At 37.1% G+C, this 18687-nt stretch overlaps 1 protein-coding gene across 1 annotated transcript in view; it reads right to left on the bottom strand.

Moving 5' to 3' along the window:
* Positions 1 to 768: 768 nt before the first annotated feature.
* The window catches only part of LOC143869804 (uncharacterized), a 30010-nt gene continuing 12091 nt past the window's right edge, over positions 769 to 18687 (bottom strand). The window contains exons 2-3 of the mRNA XM_077376361.1: positions 1055 to 1166; positions 769 to 829 (exon numbers count right to left, since the gene is read on the bottom strand). Of these exons, the coding sequence (XP_077232476.1) occupies positions 769 to 829; positions 1055 to 1166 (173 nt within the window). The remainder of the gene's footprint in view (positions 830 to 1054; positions 1167 to 18687) is intronic.

Here is an 18687-nt window from a genome sequence, read left to right as displayed (position 1 = left end):
TCAGTGAAAGAGGAATTGAGGTTGATCCTTAAAAGATCAAGGCAATCCAGGAAATGGAACCGCCTAAGACAGAAAAGCAGATCAGAGGTTTCCTTGGGAAAGGTTAATACTTGAGAAGGTACATATCTCATTTAACTATGACATGTGAACCAATTTTTAAGCTTTTAAAGAAGAATTCCTCTAAGAAATGGAATGAAGAGTGTCAGGAAGCTTTTGAAAAAGTTAAACAGTGTTTATCTTTGCCTCCTGTTTTATCTCATGTTGTTCCAGGCGAACCATTGTTGTTGTACTTGTCAATCACAGACACAACAATGGGTTGTATGCTTGCACAGAAAGATCCAGAATCTAAGCGAGAAAGGCCTATTTATTACATCAGTGAGAAGATGCTAGAATATGAGTTAAAGTACACTGTTTTAGAAAAGACTTGTCTAGCATTGGTCTGGGCGACCCAAAGGCTTAGACATTATTTATTTTCAAACAAGGTACTTTTACTTTCACGAATGGATCCGTTAAAGTACTTGTTTGAGAAATCCGCCCTCACTGGAAGAACCGCAAGATGGTTATTGTTATTGTCCGAGTTTGACATCACTTATGTCACTCAGAAGTCAGTTAAGGGGCGGGTCATAGCTAAGCAATTGGCCGATGCTCCTTTGAGGAGAGTGCTTTTCTGAAGGCAGAATTTTCTGATGAAGAAATCATTGATATTGAAGAAGAGACTCCAAGTACCAAGTGGTTGCTGTACTTTGACGGAGCTGTCAATAACTAAGGTCAAGGAGTAGGAGCAGTGCTTGTATCCCCGAAAAAGGAATACATTCCTATATCCATCAAGCTGCAGTTTGAGTGCACGAACAACATGACAGAGTATGAAGCCTGTATAGCAGGACTTGAGGCAGCTTTAGCTCTTCAAGTTCAAGACATAGATGTGTTTGGGGACTCAATGCTCATTATTTGTCAAATCAATGGGCAATGGAAAGCTCGAGAGGATAAATTGATTCCTTATAATACATATTTGGAATCTCTGGTTAAAAAATTTAAGAATATCACTTTCACTCACCTGTCAAGAGCCAGGAACCATTTTGCTGATGCTTTGGCTACTTTGGCTTCGATGCTAGACATCTTTGCAACTATGGGGGTCCAACCCTTAGCTGTGAGATTACAGTAGGCTCCTGCACATGTGAATGCGATTGAAATATTAGCCAGGTGTCCAGATGGTAAGCCATGGTATACGGACATAAAGAACCTTATTTCTGGTAAAGGGCATCCTCCTGAAGCTTCAAGTAAAGAGAGGAAGACTCTTCAGAGATTAGCTGCCAACTTCATCATTTGTGGTGAAGAGCTGTACAGCCGATCTTTTGATGGCATACAACTCCTATATGTTGACGAGGACAAAGCTGCAGAGCTTATTGAGCAGACTCATGAGGGAGTCTGTGGTCCTCATATAAATGGGAAAATATTATCCAAAAAGATTTTAAGACTTGGTTTTTATTTGCCCACAATGGAAGCTGACTGCTTTGCCTTTGTAAAGAAATGCCACAAGTGTCAAGTCTATGCGAATCTCATTGATATTCCTCCTTCGGAGTTGCACTCTTTGTCTTCGCCATAGCCATTCTCAGTATGGGGGATAGACATCATTGGAAAGATTTATCCAAGATCCTCAAGTGGTCATGAGTACATTTTGGTAGCTATCGATTATTTTACAAAGTGGATCGAGACTACATCTTATGCTTCCATAACTTCGAACACAGCTGCGAAGTTCATCCGTGCAAATATCATTTGCAGATACGGAGTACCTCATGAATTGATTTCTGATAATGGATCACATTTCAAGAAGGAGGTGGTACACCTGTGTGAAGAGTTTAAGATAAAGCATCATAAGTCATCTCCCTATAGACCTCGGACAAATGGGGCTGTAGAGGCATCGAACAAGAATATCAAAGTCATTATCAGTAAGATGACTGAGACTTACAAAGACTGGTCAAACAAGCTACCATATGCTTTGTGGGCTTATCGGACGTCGGTCAGGTCTTCGACAGGTGTGACTCCGTATTCTTTAGTGTACGGAATGGAAGTGATTTTGCCAGTTGAGCTAAGAATTCTCTCTTTGAGAGTGATGACATAGGCTGATTTACCAGAGTCTGAGTGGGCAAAAGCCAGACATGATGAGCTGCAAATGATAGATGAAAAGAGGCTGAGAGTCTTATATCATATTCAGGGATATCAGAGGCGGATTGACAGAGCTTTCAACAAGAGAGTTCGGGTCCGTGACCTGAAGCCAGGAGATCTTGTCTTAAAGTCCTACAGGGCACTAGTGTTTGATCCGAGAGGTAAATTCAGGCCAAACTGGTCTGGTCCTTACATCGTCGATGAAAATGGAGAAAAATTAAATGAACCTATAAACCTGGATCAGTTAAAGAAATATTATGCCTGATACACCAGGAGGCCATCTTTGATCGACTTGAGCTTTGAGCCAACAACCTACATGTTTAAAATCATTTGCAAACCCTTTTGGCCAATATAAAAAAAAACCCTTCTTTCTTTGACAAACTCATGCCCGGGGCATAAAATTTATGACTTGTGTCATAAAAGATATTGAACCTGAACTATATTATGACCTGATCCCTTTCTACAGGGTACGCTAGCAACCTGCTCAATTCAGGTTCGGTCACAACCATCTAAAAAATATAAAAAAAACAACAAACAATCTTTGAAACCCCAAATGGGCGAACTACGCAAACCTGATTCCCATTTCTTCAGGGATACGTAGGCAGTCTGGAGGTCCAGATTTAGTTTAAATACATTCAAACACACCAATGTTTACCCTGCTTGAACCTAAGCCTACCTGAAAGTCTTTTTGGTGTATTTTAGGCCCAGGTTTGTAGAGAAATAGAAAGAAAGAAAAAATGGAGTCTTAGACCCGCTAGACTGAAAACCTGCAAGGGCGGTCTAGGCAAAAGTTATGGTCATTCACCCGCTAAGCTGAAAACCCGAAAGGGCAATTTAGGCAAAAATTAGGGTGCAGAGCCTGCTAGATGGAAAATCTGCAAGGGCAGACAGTCCAGGCAAAAATTAAGGCATACGTTCCACCAAATTAACAACCTGAAAGGGCGATTTGGTCATGGCAGTGACTTCATGTAGAAATGACAGTTTTCAAGAGCTAGCTAGACTTTCATTTGCTTTGGCTCTTCCACATTGTCTGAATAAGCGCTAGCAATGCTTCCTTTGGCACTCTTTGAGTTAGAGAGGTTGAGACTAAGCAATCTGAAGGGATAATAACCATGACAGAAATACCGAAAAGATGAATGAAACACCTTTAAACATGGGATTCAAAAGACTCTAAGAGTGGTGGACTTTTAACCATTTTAAAATATTTATCAGACTAAGAAGCAGATTTCAATCTCTCTTACTATTGAAGTCATGTGTCTATAAACATCCTCGTTCATTGTTCGTTAAAGTCCTTCCTTTGTCGAGTTGAGTTCAAGTTTCGAGGTCCTGTTAGTCCAAGTTTTCCCAAAGCCGAGGTGATGAGTAAACACTAGAGAAAAAGAGAACATGTAGCTCCTGTGGACGAAATGCAAAGCAAAGCGGAGTTCAGAAGGTGACAGGCTGTCAGCTCATTTTCAGCATCAACAGATGGCATAGATGAAAGAAGATTTTGAGCAGAGCTATGTTCTTGTACTTGTGAAACTTTGTAAACCCAAGTGTGCATTAGTGGAAGCCTTTGGCCTTTTTCCTTTTGTGTTGCTCTCTAATGAATATTTTTATGGAAGTAATCATACTAGGGGCATCTTTTATGACTTGCGTCATAAAATATATCAACAAACAGTGATATTTGAGATAAATATTCTCATCAAATAGAGATTAGAGAAGTTTGAACACTCTTTGAGATGAACCTCTCAGTCAGCTTGTTCTCTTTTGAAGTCAAATCTTTTGAAAACTCTTATCCTCAATGGAATCTAAAATTCACTCTTGCAATCTTTAAACCTTTAGCATAATGCTTTGCATCTTTTGAAAAGGATTACAACCCGAAAATTCCTTCAATTTGCTTGAGTGTGCTCTTTGGTAAAGATCATGTACTCTCATTTTTCTCTTTGAGAATTGATTCTTCCATCAGTAAAGTCGATCTGAGATAATCCTTTTGATTTGCTTTTAACAAGGAAGAAATTACTAGATTTCATGATTCATGGCCTAGTTCCTTTCTTCTATCTTAAAAAAAAAACCTTTGATTTATATTTGTTTTGACAAAAAATTCCAAAATAGCTATAAAAATTCTTCGAGTGATTAGTGTGTACTTGTTTGATTTGTACTCTTTGAGTATTTGATTTGTGTCAGGTTTGATAAAAAATGAGTTGAGACCCTTTGAGTGTTGCAGACTCTTTGGGTAGTTGAGACTCTTTGAGTATAAAGATTTCTGTGTGTGTTTGAGACTCTTTGAGTAGTTGAGACCCTTTGAGTATTGCAGACTCTTTGGGTAGTTGAGACTCTTTGAGTATAAAGATTTCTCTGTGTGTTTGAGACTCTTTGAGTAGTTGAGACCCTTTGAGTGTTGCAGACTCTTTGGGTAGTTGAGACTCTTTGAGTATAAAGGTTTCTTGGTGTGTTTGAGACTCTTTGAGTAGTTGAGACCCTTTGAGTGTTGAAGACTCTTTGGGTAGTTGAGACTCTTTGAGTATAAAGGTTTCTTGGTGTGTTTGACTCTTTGAGTAGTTGAGACCCTTTGAGTGTTGCAGACTCTTTGGGTAGTTGAGACTCTTTGAGTATAAATGTTTCTTGATGTGTTTGAGACTCTTTGAGTAATTGAGACCCTTTGAGTGTTGCAGACTCTTTGGGTAGTTGAAACTCTTTGAGTATAAATGTTTCTTGGTGTGATTGAGACTCTTTGAGTGTTATGGTTTCTTTGGGTAATTGAGACTCTTTGAGTAATTAGTTTGAGACTCTTTGAGTAATTGATTTGTATCTGCTTCAGTGGTTCATTCTTACTTGTGTGATTGAAATGGTTTATACTCTTTGAGTGATCGTCTTTTGTTTGTTTTTGTTAAACCCTTGATTTAGAGATAAAAAAAAATGTGTCTGTGATCAGTATTTACGTGTTGTTAATAGGAGTTCTTGTCTACATGGTTGGGTCGTGAGAGTTAGAGAGGGGTTATCTCTTTGAGATGTCATTATTTCCATGTTAAGAGTTGGCAAGAGATTATCTCCCTATTTCTTGAAGTCTTAGAGTTTTATTGCAGAGTTACTTTGTCATGTTACCTTTACGAATACTGTTTAGAATTAAAATCCCAAAAATTTACTTTGCTTTGTTTTCGGGTCGATCAAAATGTGTTGTCTGTCCAGCTTTGGCATTCTCGTGTTACACACGCACTGTCAAAATGGGACATTTGTAGACACCCCATTTTGATCGAACCCGTAATAGTTTGATTTGAGCAAAAATCCTTCAAATAGGTGAATTAGAGTCCCAAATTGTACCCTAGGGTAGTTTAGGATCCCGGGAAGGTCGTTTTTAAATTTTGTTTAAATCCGTCGAGGTTTGCCTAGCAAACGGGTGTAGTTTATAGCGTAGTGTAGCATAGTGTAGTAGAAAGGGGGGTAATTTATCCAGTCTCAGGGTTGTCCTGTCAAAAGGGCTGTCTTGTCAAAATAATTTGTTGTCCAAATAGTAGCAGGGGGGTGTCCATGGGTAGCTTAAAGGGGTGATTTTATTCCTTTATTTTCATTAAAACTTTTCTTGTAGACCACCTTTCCTAACCAAAGCATAGTTGAAATACATTGTATGGGGGTTGTCTCAACAAGGGGTAATTAATTAAAGGAATTTTCTATAAATAAGAGGATCAAGGCCTCATTTTGGCTAATCTAAGTTTTTCCAACAAAAATTTAGAGAGAGAAAGAGAGGGAAAACAAGAGAGGGAAAGTAGATCTAAGCTTCCAAACCCTAACCCTATTACATCATCTTCTCCGATCAAGCTCCGGCTGAACTCCGGCAAGTTCCAGCCGGCCAAAATCTAGGATAATTTATTCTTCGCTTTGTAGTATTAGCATTTTCTTCCTTGAATCAATCATCAAATCTGAGATCTGTTCTTTCAAAACCCTAACCACGCTCCATCTTTTCCGATTATTTCTTCTCCTCCGGCCGACGAATTAGAACTTCGGCCAAGCTCCTACTGGCCAACTTAGCTTGCCGTTCCTACTTTTCTTCCTTTGCTATTATCTTCTTTTGCTTATTTTGAACCCTAGCTGTAACACCTTAAACCCTAGATCTATCACTATTTCATCTAGATTCTAGAAAGGAGGAATTTTCAAGAAGAATATCAGAGAGGAAGATCAAAAGCAAGAAGAAAAAGATCAACGCTGAGGAAGAAGAAAATTTGTTTAATATAATTCAGAAATTGAGGTATGTCTATCAATTTATTCTAGGATTTAATTGATTTGATTGTTTGTTACTTTTGATCTCTTTTGTCTTCTTTGAATTAGAAAAAATTTAAGATTTGTGCTGTGGTAATTTCTGGTTTAATTTTGAAAAGTAATGACTTGAAATTCAGTTATGTGCTAGTTCTGTTGTTGATTTTTGTTAATCCTTGTTGATTCTTTGATTTGTGATGGTTGATTATTTGTGGAATTTCTTTTGCTGTGTGGTAATTTTGGTGATTTTCACTTTATACTCTCGAATATTTGGAAATTAGGCAGAAATTTGTCACTAGAGAAGTATTTTGGGGGATAAACACTTGTGTATGATTTGTTGCTCTTTTGATATCTAAGCAAGGTAAAGTTATTCAAAGATACTTAGACATCTTTAATATGATTTGGAACAGAATTTCTAGCATATATCTGTAGTGAGCTTGGTGTATATAATATTTTTTATTATTATTTACATTGGCTAGATACATATACACGATCCATACAATGATGTTTTGGAATAAAAAATTTATTCAGGTTTCTTCCCTAAAAAAAAAATGGCATGCCTAATTGAATTACTTCAAGAATGTAGTTCAGGTGTTTGGGTTTTATTCTAGGAGAACAGTCCTACAGTGCGCTCATTATTAAATAGAATGTTTTTTCTTTCTTAGTATGCTACAATGGGGTCACATGCGGTTCAGTGGCCAAAATTGATGAGATTACACACGTATAATGCATTATGTAATGGTTTTAAATTAAATGTTTATGCGTATACAGTACATTAGAATAATTAGCCCCCTTTTGGGAAAGTCATTTAACCCAGCTCATATCTCTGTGTATATGGTTGTTTCATAGCTTGATGGTTACCTTGGAGTAACTGATCCTTGAAAAGAGCATAATTCATCACTCTTTGATTTCATTCTAGGCATATTCTTACAATTTTAAGTTTCTAATGTGAGCTTTTGTAACATTAGTGTTTGGTATCGTTTTGTGGCTTTGAGGACAAATTGCTTAAGTAATGATTTTTTTACATAGTTATTCCATAGCCCCATGACAGACAATCAATTGCATTATAAAATTTTTATTGTATCCGTTCAAAAAATGAGTTAGAATTTCAAATCTCTGACAGGGTCATATAGTGGAGTATAAGGAGCTTGAATGCTTAAAATAAAGTAATACATGCCAATGGTATGAAATGGTTGTTATTGCCTGCAAAGTAAGCCACGAAATGGCTTTTCATGAATTGTCTAGCAAATCCCTCACATTTGTTTTGATATGTGCAGCCCATTTTCTACTTTGGTATTGTCATCCTTCACCTCATTTTTGAAATGAACAGCCACCACTTCACTTTTAATAATGGCAGCCCTTACATCTTTGATATTTGCAGCCCCTTTTTTCCTTGATTTTGGCAGCCATGACTTTGATATATGCAGCCCTTTTTGGTCTTGTTTTTTATAGTCATCTCTCTGATTATGATAGCTCACTTATAATTTTGATTTTGGCAGCCATATTTTTACCTTAATAATTATAGCCACGATTGTGTTTGCAAATGTATAAACTAGTGGGCGTGAATGGGAGTGGCTTGCTCCAATAATAGGCGGTGATGGTCACATCAATATTTCATTTTATTAACATCATCCCATAGTGTAAAATTTAGGGGCTGATGTATACACCACTTTAAGTTGACACATCAATTACTTTGTACTATTTTAAATTGGTCTTTAACATCCCTTTTGGAAGTTAAGGTATAATGTTAAAAATGGGATTGGCTTCTTCTGACTTTAATTTTCATTGGGTCATATATGTTGTTAGATTAATATATGTGGTTGAATCAAATGAAAATAGAACATATATTGAGATGAGCATTTCAATTTGGTTATGGTCTTGATTTCTGGAGTACTACCTTCATCTAGAGTTTTAACCAAGTGCTTTAGTCTTCATCTTGATTGCAGAATTTCCTGAAATTTTATCGAGACTTTCCATGCATCATGTGTGCTCTAGAAAGTTTGCCCATTTTTTATTTTATTTTTGTAACTCACATATGTACCATCTATCATTTATATAGTTTTGTTCATGGACAGACTCTCTTTTGTAAAAAGTGGTACACTTACTTGTGTTGTGTTCATAGTTTTTGTATACTCTATTATCTGATTGTGTGTGTGTGTGTATATATATATATATATATATATATGTTTTGGTCATGCCTGAACTTTTGGCTGATAAAATTATTCTTAATCTTATTGCATTCCAGTTCTCTTTACTTAGTTCATTTTGGAAATTGTAAGGTTTTTCTTAAGTTGTTGCCTGTTTAAAGACTTTTGTATCCTATATAAAAATTTATAGTATAAAAATTATTTTGATGTATATCACTTGTTTAGTTTTAATTTGATGTTTGATGAAAATATAGTCAGGATGTACTAGAGGATAATGTTCAGTTCTACACTGGTTCTGTATTTGAATGACTTTGCACATGATAACACATGGATTTATTGGCCTTCGCACTGGTTCGATTTCTCACTAGTTTTGCACACCGATCTTCACGGTCTTTGCATTTGTTCAGTTTCTCATTAGTTCTTCACACATTAATTTATATGGTGGAAGCATTATGCTGCCGGTTTACTTATGCTAGAGCAATATATTAATTATGTCTCTTATGCCACTAGGTTTTAACCAGAGATTGAATTACTTGAATGTTTTGAGGAAAATTATTCTAACAGTACTGTATAAGTTATTTTAATGTGAATAGTAAACTATGATAATGCTAATATCATTAATAAAAAGGAAATCTCTTTAAATAAATCATTTTCTTTTCAAGAATAACATTGGTATAGCCTTGGACAGAGCATGTCTTGTATATTTTGGATACTCATTCTTTGTTTGTTCATTAGCATTGTTTAAGAAATAAATTTTGCATTGACAACTTGGTTCATGTTATAGCTGGGATAGATTTATTACATAATCAAAATCAAGATAATTTCTCAATTGTGTCATAGTCAGTTGATTTGAATATTTGCTTGAAACAGAATGATCTCGCAAACTTTTACTTTCTATAAGTTCAGTTGATGGAATGCCATTCTTTTCTTTTTATTTAACTTCAAAGTTTTTTTTTATTAACTTGGTTTTTTTAGTAGTCCTATCTATCATTGCAAGGGCGATGAAGGCGTTAGCCCAAGCCCATCATTAGGGGACTTAGTCCGAGTAGCACTCCCCTCTTTTATTTTAGTACGCTAGACCTGGCTTTTGGATATTTTTAGACATTAGTTTTTCCCTCATTGCACGGGCAATGAAAAAGTCATCTAGAGCCCCCATTAGGAGACGTGTTTCGTCTCGTAAGGCAGTTCTCTTTTAGAGACAAGCCTTGTTGTTTAGAGTCTATCCTTTAGGGAGGCTACCTTAGTTTGGCAAGGAGTTTTCTCATAGGAGGCATGCCTTGCCTCACTTATAGAGTCCCTATTTGGAGATAAGCCTTGTCTCATATAGAGATTTTTCCCTTTAGGAGGCTTACCCAGCCTCATGTTAGAGCAACCCCTTCTTCTATAGCATCTTTGACTTATTTGCCTCAAATTTTGGTAGCGTTATTAGAGAGTCATTGACTCATTTGCACCCCTTCTTTAGTGTTGGTAGCTAGGAGTTTCTCCTTTAGAGTTGTTGTCATTCTTCTTTATTAGAGACTAGCATAGTCTTATTAGAGCTTTGCTTACTTGGGATTTTAGATCATTTTCTCTGTTATTGGGACACTAATTTTCTTATTGTGGATCATCTCTTTGAGACACTGGTTGCTTATTCGGGGTTTCCCCTTTAGATTTAGGGCTTTGCTCTAATTTGTGGTGTTACTTGCGTGTTCCGTTTAAGAGTGAAAACAGTTAAAGGTCCAAAAACATTGGAATATTTTAAAACATAAAAAACATTTGAAATGTTAAAGTTTTAGGAGTAGTTAGAAAAATTCGTTTCCGAACTACATTGGCTTGATCCTCTTTCACGAGGTACGTAGTGCTGCTTGAGATCTCTATCCCGAGTCCAGCCAAACTTTGTAAATAGACTTCGCAAATCTTTCAAAAAATCATTCAAACAACTTTAAAACCTTGTTTTCAAAAGGATCTTCCTTTAGAGTTAGGAATTTGTCCTAGATAGAGAGTTTTAAAGCTAGAAGTTTGTCTTTGATGTGTTGTGTGTGTTTGTGTTAGAGTTAGGAGTCTGTTACGCCTCCGTTCGGTCAGTTGGTGATTTAGATCGCCGACTGATGACTAGGTCTAGGATGCGTTAGTCTGCTCATTGTTTTCCTTAGGCTACACAGCCTAGTTATACATAGGTTGTAGGAACCACCTGCATCAGCTTAGGGCTAACTGTCATTTAGTTAGGGCATATAGAGTGTCCTAAAATTCACAATCCACTTGAATTTAAATAATGGCAAAAGAAGCTTTAATAACTAGTCCGGTCTTTTTGGTCGAGTCTAGGATAGAGGTCTAGATGTCTTAGACATCTTAGCCTAGAATAGGTGTGAAGAACTACGTGACTCTGATTCTTGTGGAGGTGGGGATACATAGGCTTTTTTGGATGAACATCAGATCATCTAAAGACTCGGGTTTAGGCATTAAAGTCTTAGGATTTGTTATTAGTACTTCAGGGCTTGTGTTTGTATATTGATTATGATTTCTTGTATAGGATTATGATAGTGTATGATCATTTCTTTGATCACTCATATGTTTAGCTGTAGCTCTGAAATTCCAAGGGTAGTCCTGAATTGGCAACTAATGAGGAGGTAAAAATTTAGGTTGCTAACAAGTTTTAACCCTTTTAAAAAACTCAACCCAAATTTGAAGATTAAGAGATCAAGATGAAATTTAAGCACATAAGTTAAATCTAAAGGTGCAAATGCAAATATAAACCAATAAGATAAGAGAGAGTGCACCCGAGATTTAAAGTGGTTCGGTCCTCCAAACGCGAGGCCTACTCCACTCCACCAACAAAACCCGTTGATGGCTTCACTATGTGATTTTCTTAACTTCGGCGAAGATCAATGCCGATTACAATTCCAACCGCCTTTAACCTTGGTGGCGATCCTCACCACGGAGAGTGGGTTACGCTTCTCCGTACACTCGCCCGAATACAAGTTCTTGATAAGAAAGAAGGAAACAAAAAATCCCTCACAAGGGTTTATAAAATGTAGAAGATGTACAAATTTGAGCCTAATGAATCAAATCCTAATTCAAGAGGATGAGAGGCATAAACAAGCTTGATTCACTCTTTGGATATTCAAGTAGAGTTTTTGAGTGTTAGGATTCATTATTGGGAAGGTGGGAATACCCATATATATAGAAAAACCCAAATATGACTGTTTGGTGGCATTGTCGTAAATCTGGCAAAGTTACCAACGGCTATTTTTCTTCCCGTTATAGTGGTCTCGGAGTTCCGAGAAAAAATCTCGGAGTTCTGGGAATACAAACAGAAGTGTGAAATTTTCTACTGGACCAAATCTCGGAGCTCCGAGGATTTCTCGGAGTTCCGAGAAGCCTATGTTGAGCAAATTTTCACTTCTTGTTTTTGGGCTTCCAACTTTACACCAAGTTGGGATTGTACATGAGGGGTCCAAAGTGTTGGAACACCATAAGGACAATCACATTGACATTTAGGGTGTGTGTGTTATTACTTAATTTATGCCTTTCAAAAACCTAAACTAGGATTGGATCTTATACAATCTAATATGACTTTGATCTTCAATTGAGCTTCAACTCTTCATTCCAAGCCTTGGATCTCCGATGTCTTTGGCCTTCATAATGTGATCAAATGAGTTTCTTGGCCGCAATCCAAGCAATCTTGTCTTAGAGAAATCATGATCTACAACTTAGACATTCAAACACATTAGTGATCTTAAATCACTTGTGTATTGGAATCATCAAAATAAGATGGGAATGCCAAGGTGGGAACCATTGGGCTTACAATCTCCCTCTTTTTTATGATGACAAGCATAAGAGATTTTCAATAAAAGCATGCAGACATTTCCTTACATTAGATTTCTCTCCCCCTTTGGCATCTATCAAAAAGATGGGGTAAAAGAAAAAATTTAAAGGGATAAAACTTACAATTTTAAGCTTCCCCTTTTTTAAGAAAAAAGACAAACATAGAACTCCCCCTATTGGAAAAACAAATTCAATACAAGAGGGGATATTTAAATAACTATAAAAAGATATTCAATTTTAAGCACAAGCCCCTAATCTAAGCACATATGAAGAGAATCATATGGGGGCTTTGGGAACTTAAGATTTCTTAGTTCCACCACAATCCCTAATCTTAGATGCACATTGGAATTGGTAATGACCATTAATTCCACAATAATGGCATCTAACATGATGATTAGATAGACTAGTCGTATCATAAATTGCATGATTAGGTCTAAGACTAGCTTTTTTTAAGATTATGTCAATAATTTTGTCACCATTTAGGAATCCATGGAGACATAATCTTAACCTTTCATTTTCATTATGAAGATGTGTTAATTGATTTAAAGAATTATTAAATTCATTTTCATAAGATTTGGAGGAGCTTGCCACAAATTGGCAAGATTTCTCATCCAAAATACCCTTAAGGGTTTCAATCTCAAGTTTAAAATTTTCAATTTTTACTTTAGCTTGAGATATGAAAGAAGAAGATTCATTTTTCAAAAGATCAAGTTCCTTTTCTAATTTTGAAATAGATTTTTTTTGAACTTTATTTTTTGAAATTTGAGTATGCAAGGTTGTGCACAATTCATCATAAGATATTTTTTCACTATCACTACTTGATGAACTACAAGTGGGGTTAGAATTTACCTCTTCTTCATGAGTGAATGCCATGAGGCAAAGATCATCCTTTTTATCTTCCCCTTCGCTTGTACTTTTGCCCGAGGTGCTAGTAGCATCCCAACCGGCGGCAAGAGCCTTGTTCTTCTTCCAATCCTTCTTTCCCTTGTACTTTAGGAAGATGACTTGAGAAGTGGACAATCCGGTCTTTTGTGTCCAATCTTCTTGCAATTGTAGCATCTTAAAGCTCCATCAACTTCACTTTCTTCTTTCTTCTTCTTTTTATCCTTTTTATGCTTCTTTCTCCATAAGCTTTTAAATTTTCTTAAAGCTTCTTCCTCATCGCTATCCGCATCACTTGATGATGAGTTCGTCTTGGAGGCCTTTAGAGCTAGAGAACGACTTTCTCTTTCTTTCTCTTTCGGCTAGTGAGGAGCATCTCATGGGTGATGAGATATCCTACAAGCTCCTCCATAGTTAGAGTCTTGAGATCTTTTGATTCTTGGATGGCGGTGACTTTTGGGTCCCAATAAGGAGGAAGTGACCTAAGCAATTTACTCACAAGCTCATCAGTAGGATAAGATTTACCAAGATTTGCTAATTCATTAGAAATTTTAGAAAATCGGGTATACATTTCGGAAATACTTTCATTTTGATCCATTCTAAACATTTCATATTTGCTCTTTAACAAGTTTATTTTGGAATCTTTGACTTGTGATGTTCCCTCATGGATAACGGCAAGTGTATCCCAAATAAGCATGGCGGAATAAGAAAGAGCTACTCTATTAAACTCCTCCGTAGATAAGGCGCAAAACAAAGAGTTTATAGTTTTGTAGTTTAAATTTGCATGCCTTTTATCTTCAACATTCCATTCTTCAAATGGTTTGGAAGGCAACATGTATCCATTTTCAACAACGTGCCAAAGTTCCACATCTATCGAAAGAAGATAGATGCGCATCTTTGTCTTCCAATGTCCATAGTTGGACCCATCAAAGAAGCGAGGTCTAGTTGTGGAATGGCCTTCTGGAAGTCCGGTTCCATTTGTATTTGCCATTTCACAATTAGAAAGTTGCCAAAGATCTTATGATCTTTCCTTTGTTGAAATTTTTTTTAAAATTTACCAACGATTATAAGAAAAGAAAATCTTTTAAGAGCCAAGGCTCTGATACCAAGTGAAATTCCAAGGGTGGTCCCGAATTGGTAACTAATGAGGAGGTAAAAATTTAGGTTGCTAACAAGTTTTAACCCTTTTTAAAAACTCAACCCAAATTTGAAGATTAAGAGATCAAGATGAAATTTAAGCACATAAGTTAAATCTAAAAGTGCAAATGCAAATATAAAGCAATAATATAAGAGAGAGTGCACCCGAGATTTAAAGTGGTTCGGTCCTCCAAACGCGAGGCCTACTCCACTCCACCAACAAAACCCGTTGATGGCTTCACTATGTGATCTTCTTAGCTTCGGCGAAGATCAATGCCGATTACAATTCCAACCGCCTTTAACCTTGGTGGCGATCCTCACCACGGAGAGTGGGCTACGCTTCTCCGAACACTCGCCCGAATACAAGTTCTTGATAAGAAAGAAGGAAACAAAAAATCCCTCACAAGGGTTTACAGAATGTAGAAGATGTACAAATTTGAGCCTAATGATCCAAATCCTAATTCAAGAGGATGAGAGGCATAAACAAGCTTGATTCACTCTTTGGATATTCAAGTAGAGTTTTTGAGTGTTAGGATTCATTATTGGGAAGGTGGGAATACCCATATATATAGAAAAACCCAAATATGACCGTTTGGTGGCATTGTCGTAAATCTGGCAAAGTTACCAACGGCTATTTTTCTTCCTGTTATAGTTGTCTCGAAGTTCCGAGAATAATTCTCGGAGTTCCGAGAAATTCTCGGATTTCCGGGAATACAAACAGAAGTGTGAAATTTTCTACTGGACCAAATCTCGGAGCTCCGAGGATTTCTCGGAGTTCCGAGCTCGGAGCTCCGAGAATTCTATGTTGAGCAAATTTTTACTTCTTGTTTTTGGGCTTCCAACTTTACACCAAGTTGGGATTGTACATTAGAGTTCCAAAGTGTTGGAACACCACAAGGACAATCACATTGACATTTAGGGTGTGTGTGTGTTATTACTTAATTTATGCCTTTCAAAAACCTAAACTAGGATTGGATCTTATACAATCTAATATGACTTTGATCTTCAATTGAGCTTCAAGTCTTCATTCCAAGCCTTGGATCTCCGATGTCTTTGGCCTTCATAATGTGGTCAAATGAGTGCTTCTTGGCCTCAATCCAAGCAATCTTGTCTTAGAGAAATCATGATCTACAACTTAGACATTCAAACACATTAGTGATCTTAAATCACTTGTGTATTGGAATCATCAAAATAAGATGGGAATGCCAAGGTGGGAACCATTGAGCTTACAAGCTCTTTACTGCTTACCAGTCTATTACTTCTTGATTATATACTTAGCTATAACTCTTTACTAATTTTTGTTTATTATTTTTGCATGATTTGCTTAGCTATAGTTCTTTACTGCTTTTCATGATTATTTGATTATCGTATCTGTTATTTCTTGTACAGACCTTATATCTTTAACTATAGCATGCATGTGTTTGCCCATCAGAACTTTGACACCAATTAGGCATGACACTTATAACTTAGCTATGCTTAGGTGACACTTCTTTTTATTTATTTTGTATGTTCTTATTATCCCCGGGTCATGCATGTTTAGGTAGACGTCATTCTCGGGGATATTCGTTCTCATTTCATATGATTTTCACCCAAAACTCTTCAAAGTTAATAATAAATGGCATAAGAGACCAAGTACTTGCATTCGGACGAATTTGGGGTGCTCTTTGGACCTTCTCTATTCATAATCAGGAACGGACCCATATATTTTTCTGGTTATCCATTGCACAGAAGATTTGAGTTTGGGTTCCATAGCCTATACATGGATGGCGACTCTGAGTTATTTTTAAGTATGTCTTGGTTTTGAGCCTTGGCTCTGGATCAAGAGGTATCTAGTTTATATCGCTACTAGTGCAATGCTATGAGGGTGGCATTTGTTTTGAGAGTTCCTTGGTATAGCTCTCCTTCATGTGGAGATCTAGAGAATGTAGGGACTCGTTTCCTCATCATCCTCAGATCGGGGTCCACAGTATTACTGAATTTGTATCTTCTTAGTATCATCTGTTCGTGTATAAGTGAATATGTGTTCTTTTGAATCTGTTCGTACTATCATCCATGTTGTTACTTGTTAGTCTCATTTGTAGTGTTGTCTTGTGTAAATTAGTGAACCGATGTTTTTTTAGGGGCAGGTTTAAGTAAACTGGCATTTTCAATAATTTAGTTTTGCACGAAACCAAGAAAAGGCGACGATGGGAAAAAACCCGACCCGACCTGAGAAACTACCTCGGATAGGGCCAGGTTTAAGAATCCCGGGTTTTCCAAAAAAAAAAAAACCCGACCCGACCTGAGTTGCTACCCTACCTAAGGTGATCCAATGGAGCTGATTTTCGGTGGATACCCTACCCATGACAGGGCTCATCAAATGAATGCTTTGGATCCCACCCAAAATGTGGCCCCACCCTGTTTCTGTGCTTGAGAGCAGATAAGCTTTTTTGCGCTCGAGCGCATGAACTCTATTCATATATATATATATATATATATATATATATATATATATATATATATATATATATAGAGAGAGAGAGAGAGAGAGAGAGAGAGAGAGAACATTTCCTACACACTTGTGTAGGTAAGTTACCTACACACTACCTTAAAATACAGTGGGGCCCCACATTGTTTGGGTGATCCAAACAATTCATTTGAATGGTCCTCACATAGATAGGGTGTCCACAAAAAATCAGATCCATAGGATCATCCCAACCCTACGATTTGTGGAGGTAAAATGGACGTGTATAAACCTTCACAAATTAGTCCATTTTTTGCCTCCATAGTTTGAATGGTTAGGATGATCCTATGGATCTGATTTTTTGTGGACACCCTATCTATGTGAGGACCATTCAAATGAATGGTTTGGATCACCCAAACAATGTGGGCCCCCACTGTATTTTAAGGTAGTATGTAGGTAACTTACCTACACAAGTGTGTAGGAAATGTTCTCTAATATATATATATATATATATATATATATATATATATGGTGAGCTAGCTTGCCCAATCACTTTGTTAGGATGATCCAAACCATTCATTTGAAAGTCCCTTACATAGATGGGGGGTGTACCAAAAATCAGCTCCATAAGATCATCCTAACCCCTCCATTTGTGGAGGACAAAAATGGACAGACACAAATCTGCCCCATTTTTGTCCTCCACAAATGGAGGGGTTAGGATGATCCTATGGAGCTGATTTTTGGTACACCCCCTATCTATGATAAGGCCTTGCAAATGAATGGTTTGGATCACTCCCCAAACTGTGGGACCCATGTGATTGGGCAAGCTAGCTCACCAACAGTTGCCTCGTGTATATATATATGTGTGTGTGTGTGTGAGAGAGAGATAAGTGTTTTTGCGCTCGAGTGCATATGACGTATCTGCGCTGGAGTGTTATTTGAGCTTCTATTGGTTGTTAACGGTGGGACCCGATACCATAGCGCTTAAGATGAAAAAAGAAAAAAAATGAATAAACACCCATTGCGTTATCTGCGAGAGGAGAAAACCTACCTCTTGCAAGCTCCGAGTATGGATTCCAAGCTCCGCCTCTCTCTCTCTCTCTCAACAACGATTCTTCTTAGTCTCTCCTCTCTTCTTCGTCTCTAAATTTTGTGGTTTGTACAGCCATAAGGAATCACAACAAACCCATCATCTGACAAAACCTTTTGAGGAGCTCACAAATCAGTTTTAATAGAGGGAAAAAATCAGAAATCTTACTCCTCAATACATTAACAGGAGATTAAAAAACGAAACCCTAGAAAATCAACACAACTATATGAGAAGATAACAAGTAAATAGCTATTGCATCTTAAACGAAGTGATTAACAGCGGATTAGGGTTTTGTTTTTTACTCATCTTAACCAAAAAAAGGGTCGATGAAGAACAAATAGGAGTTGAAACTATATCCAATCGTCGAAGGCAAGAGAAATCCTCGCTGGTTGATGAAGAAAGAGGAGTCAAACCAGAGAGAGAGTGGGAGAGACAAACCACAGAAAACCAAAAAAACCCTACCTTTCTCTCTTTTTTTAACGCTCCACAGAGAGAGATGAATGCGTTAAAGATGAAGGACTTGAATGCCCTTTTGTTTTCCTGTGTCAAAGAGTGGAGGGCTCGACTGTCTTATTGAAAAATATTTAAAGTCTAGCGTTACAGTGGGACCCGCGTTTAACAACCAATAGAAACTATCTTTTTTGCTTGAGCGCAAATAACCCAACTGCGCTCAGGCGCAGAAACGCCTCTCTCTCTCTCTCTCTCTCTCTCTATATATATATATATATATATATATATGAGGAAAGTGTCTCTAGTCTCTCCCCTAGATAAGCTTATCTACTCCTCCCTTT

Source organism: Tasmannia lanceolata, unplaced genomic scaffold (genome assembly GCF_043159265.1).
Source record: "Tasmannia lanceolata isolate RefF3 unplaced genomic scaffold, GAP_Taslan_0.1 ptg000003l, whole genome shotgun sequence".
Taxonomy (NCBI): domain Eukaryota; kingdom Viridiplantae; phylum Streptophyta; class Magnoliopsida; order Canellales; family Winteraceae; genus Tasmannia; species Tasmannia lanceolata.
Note: the sequence above shows the minus strand (reverse complement) of the source record. Positions and strands in the feature narration are given on the sequence as shown.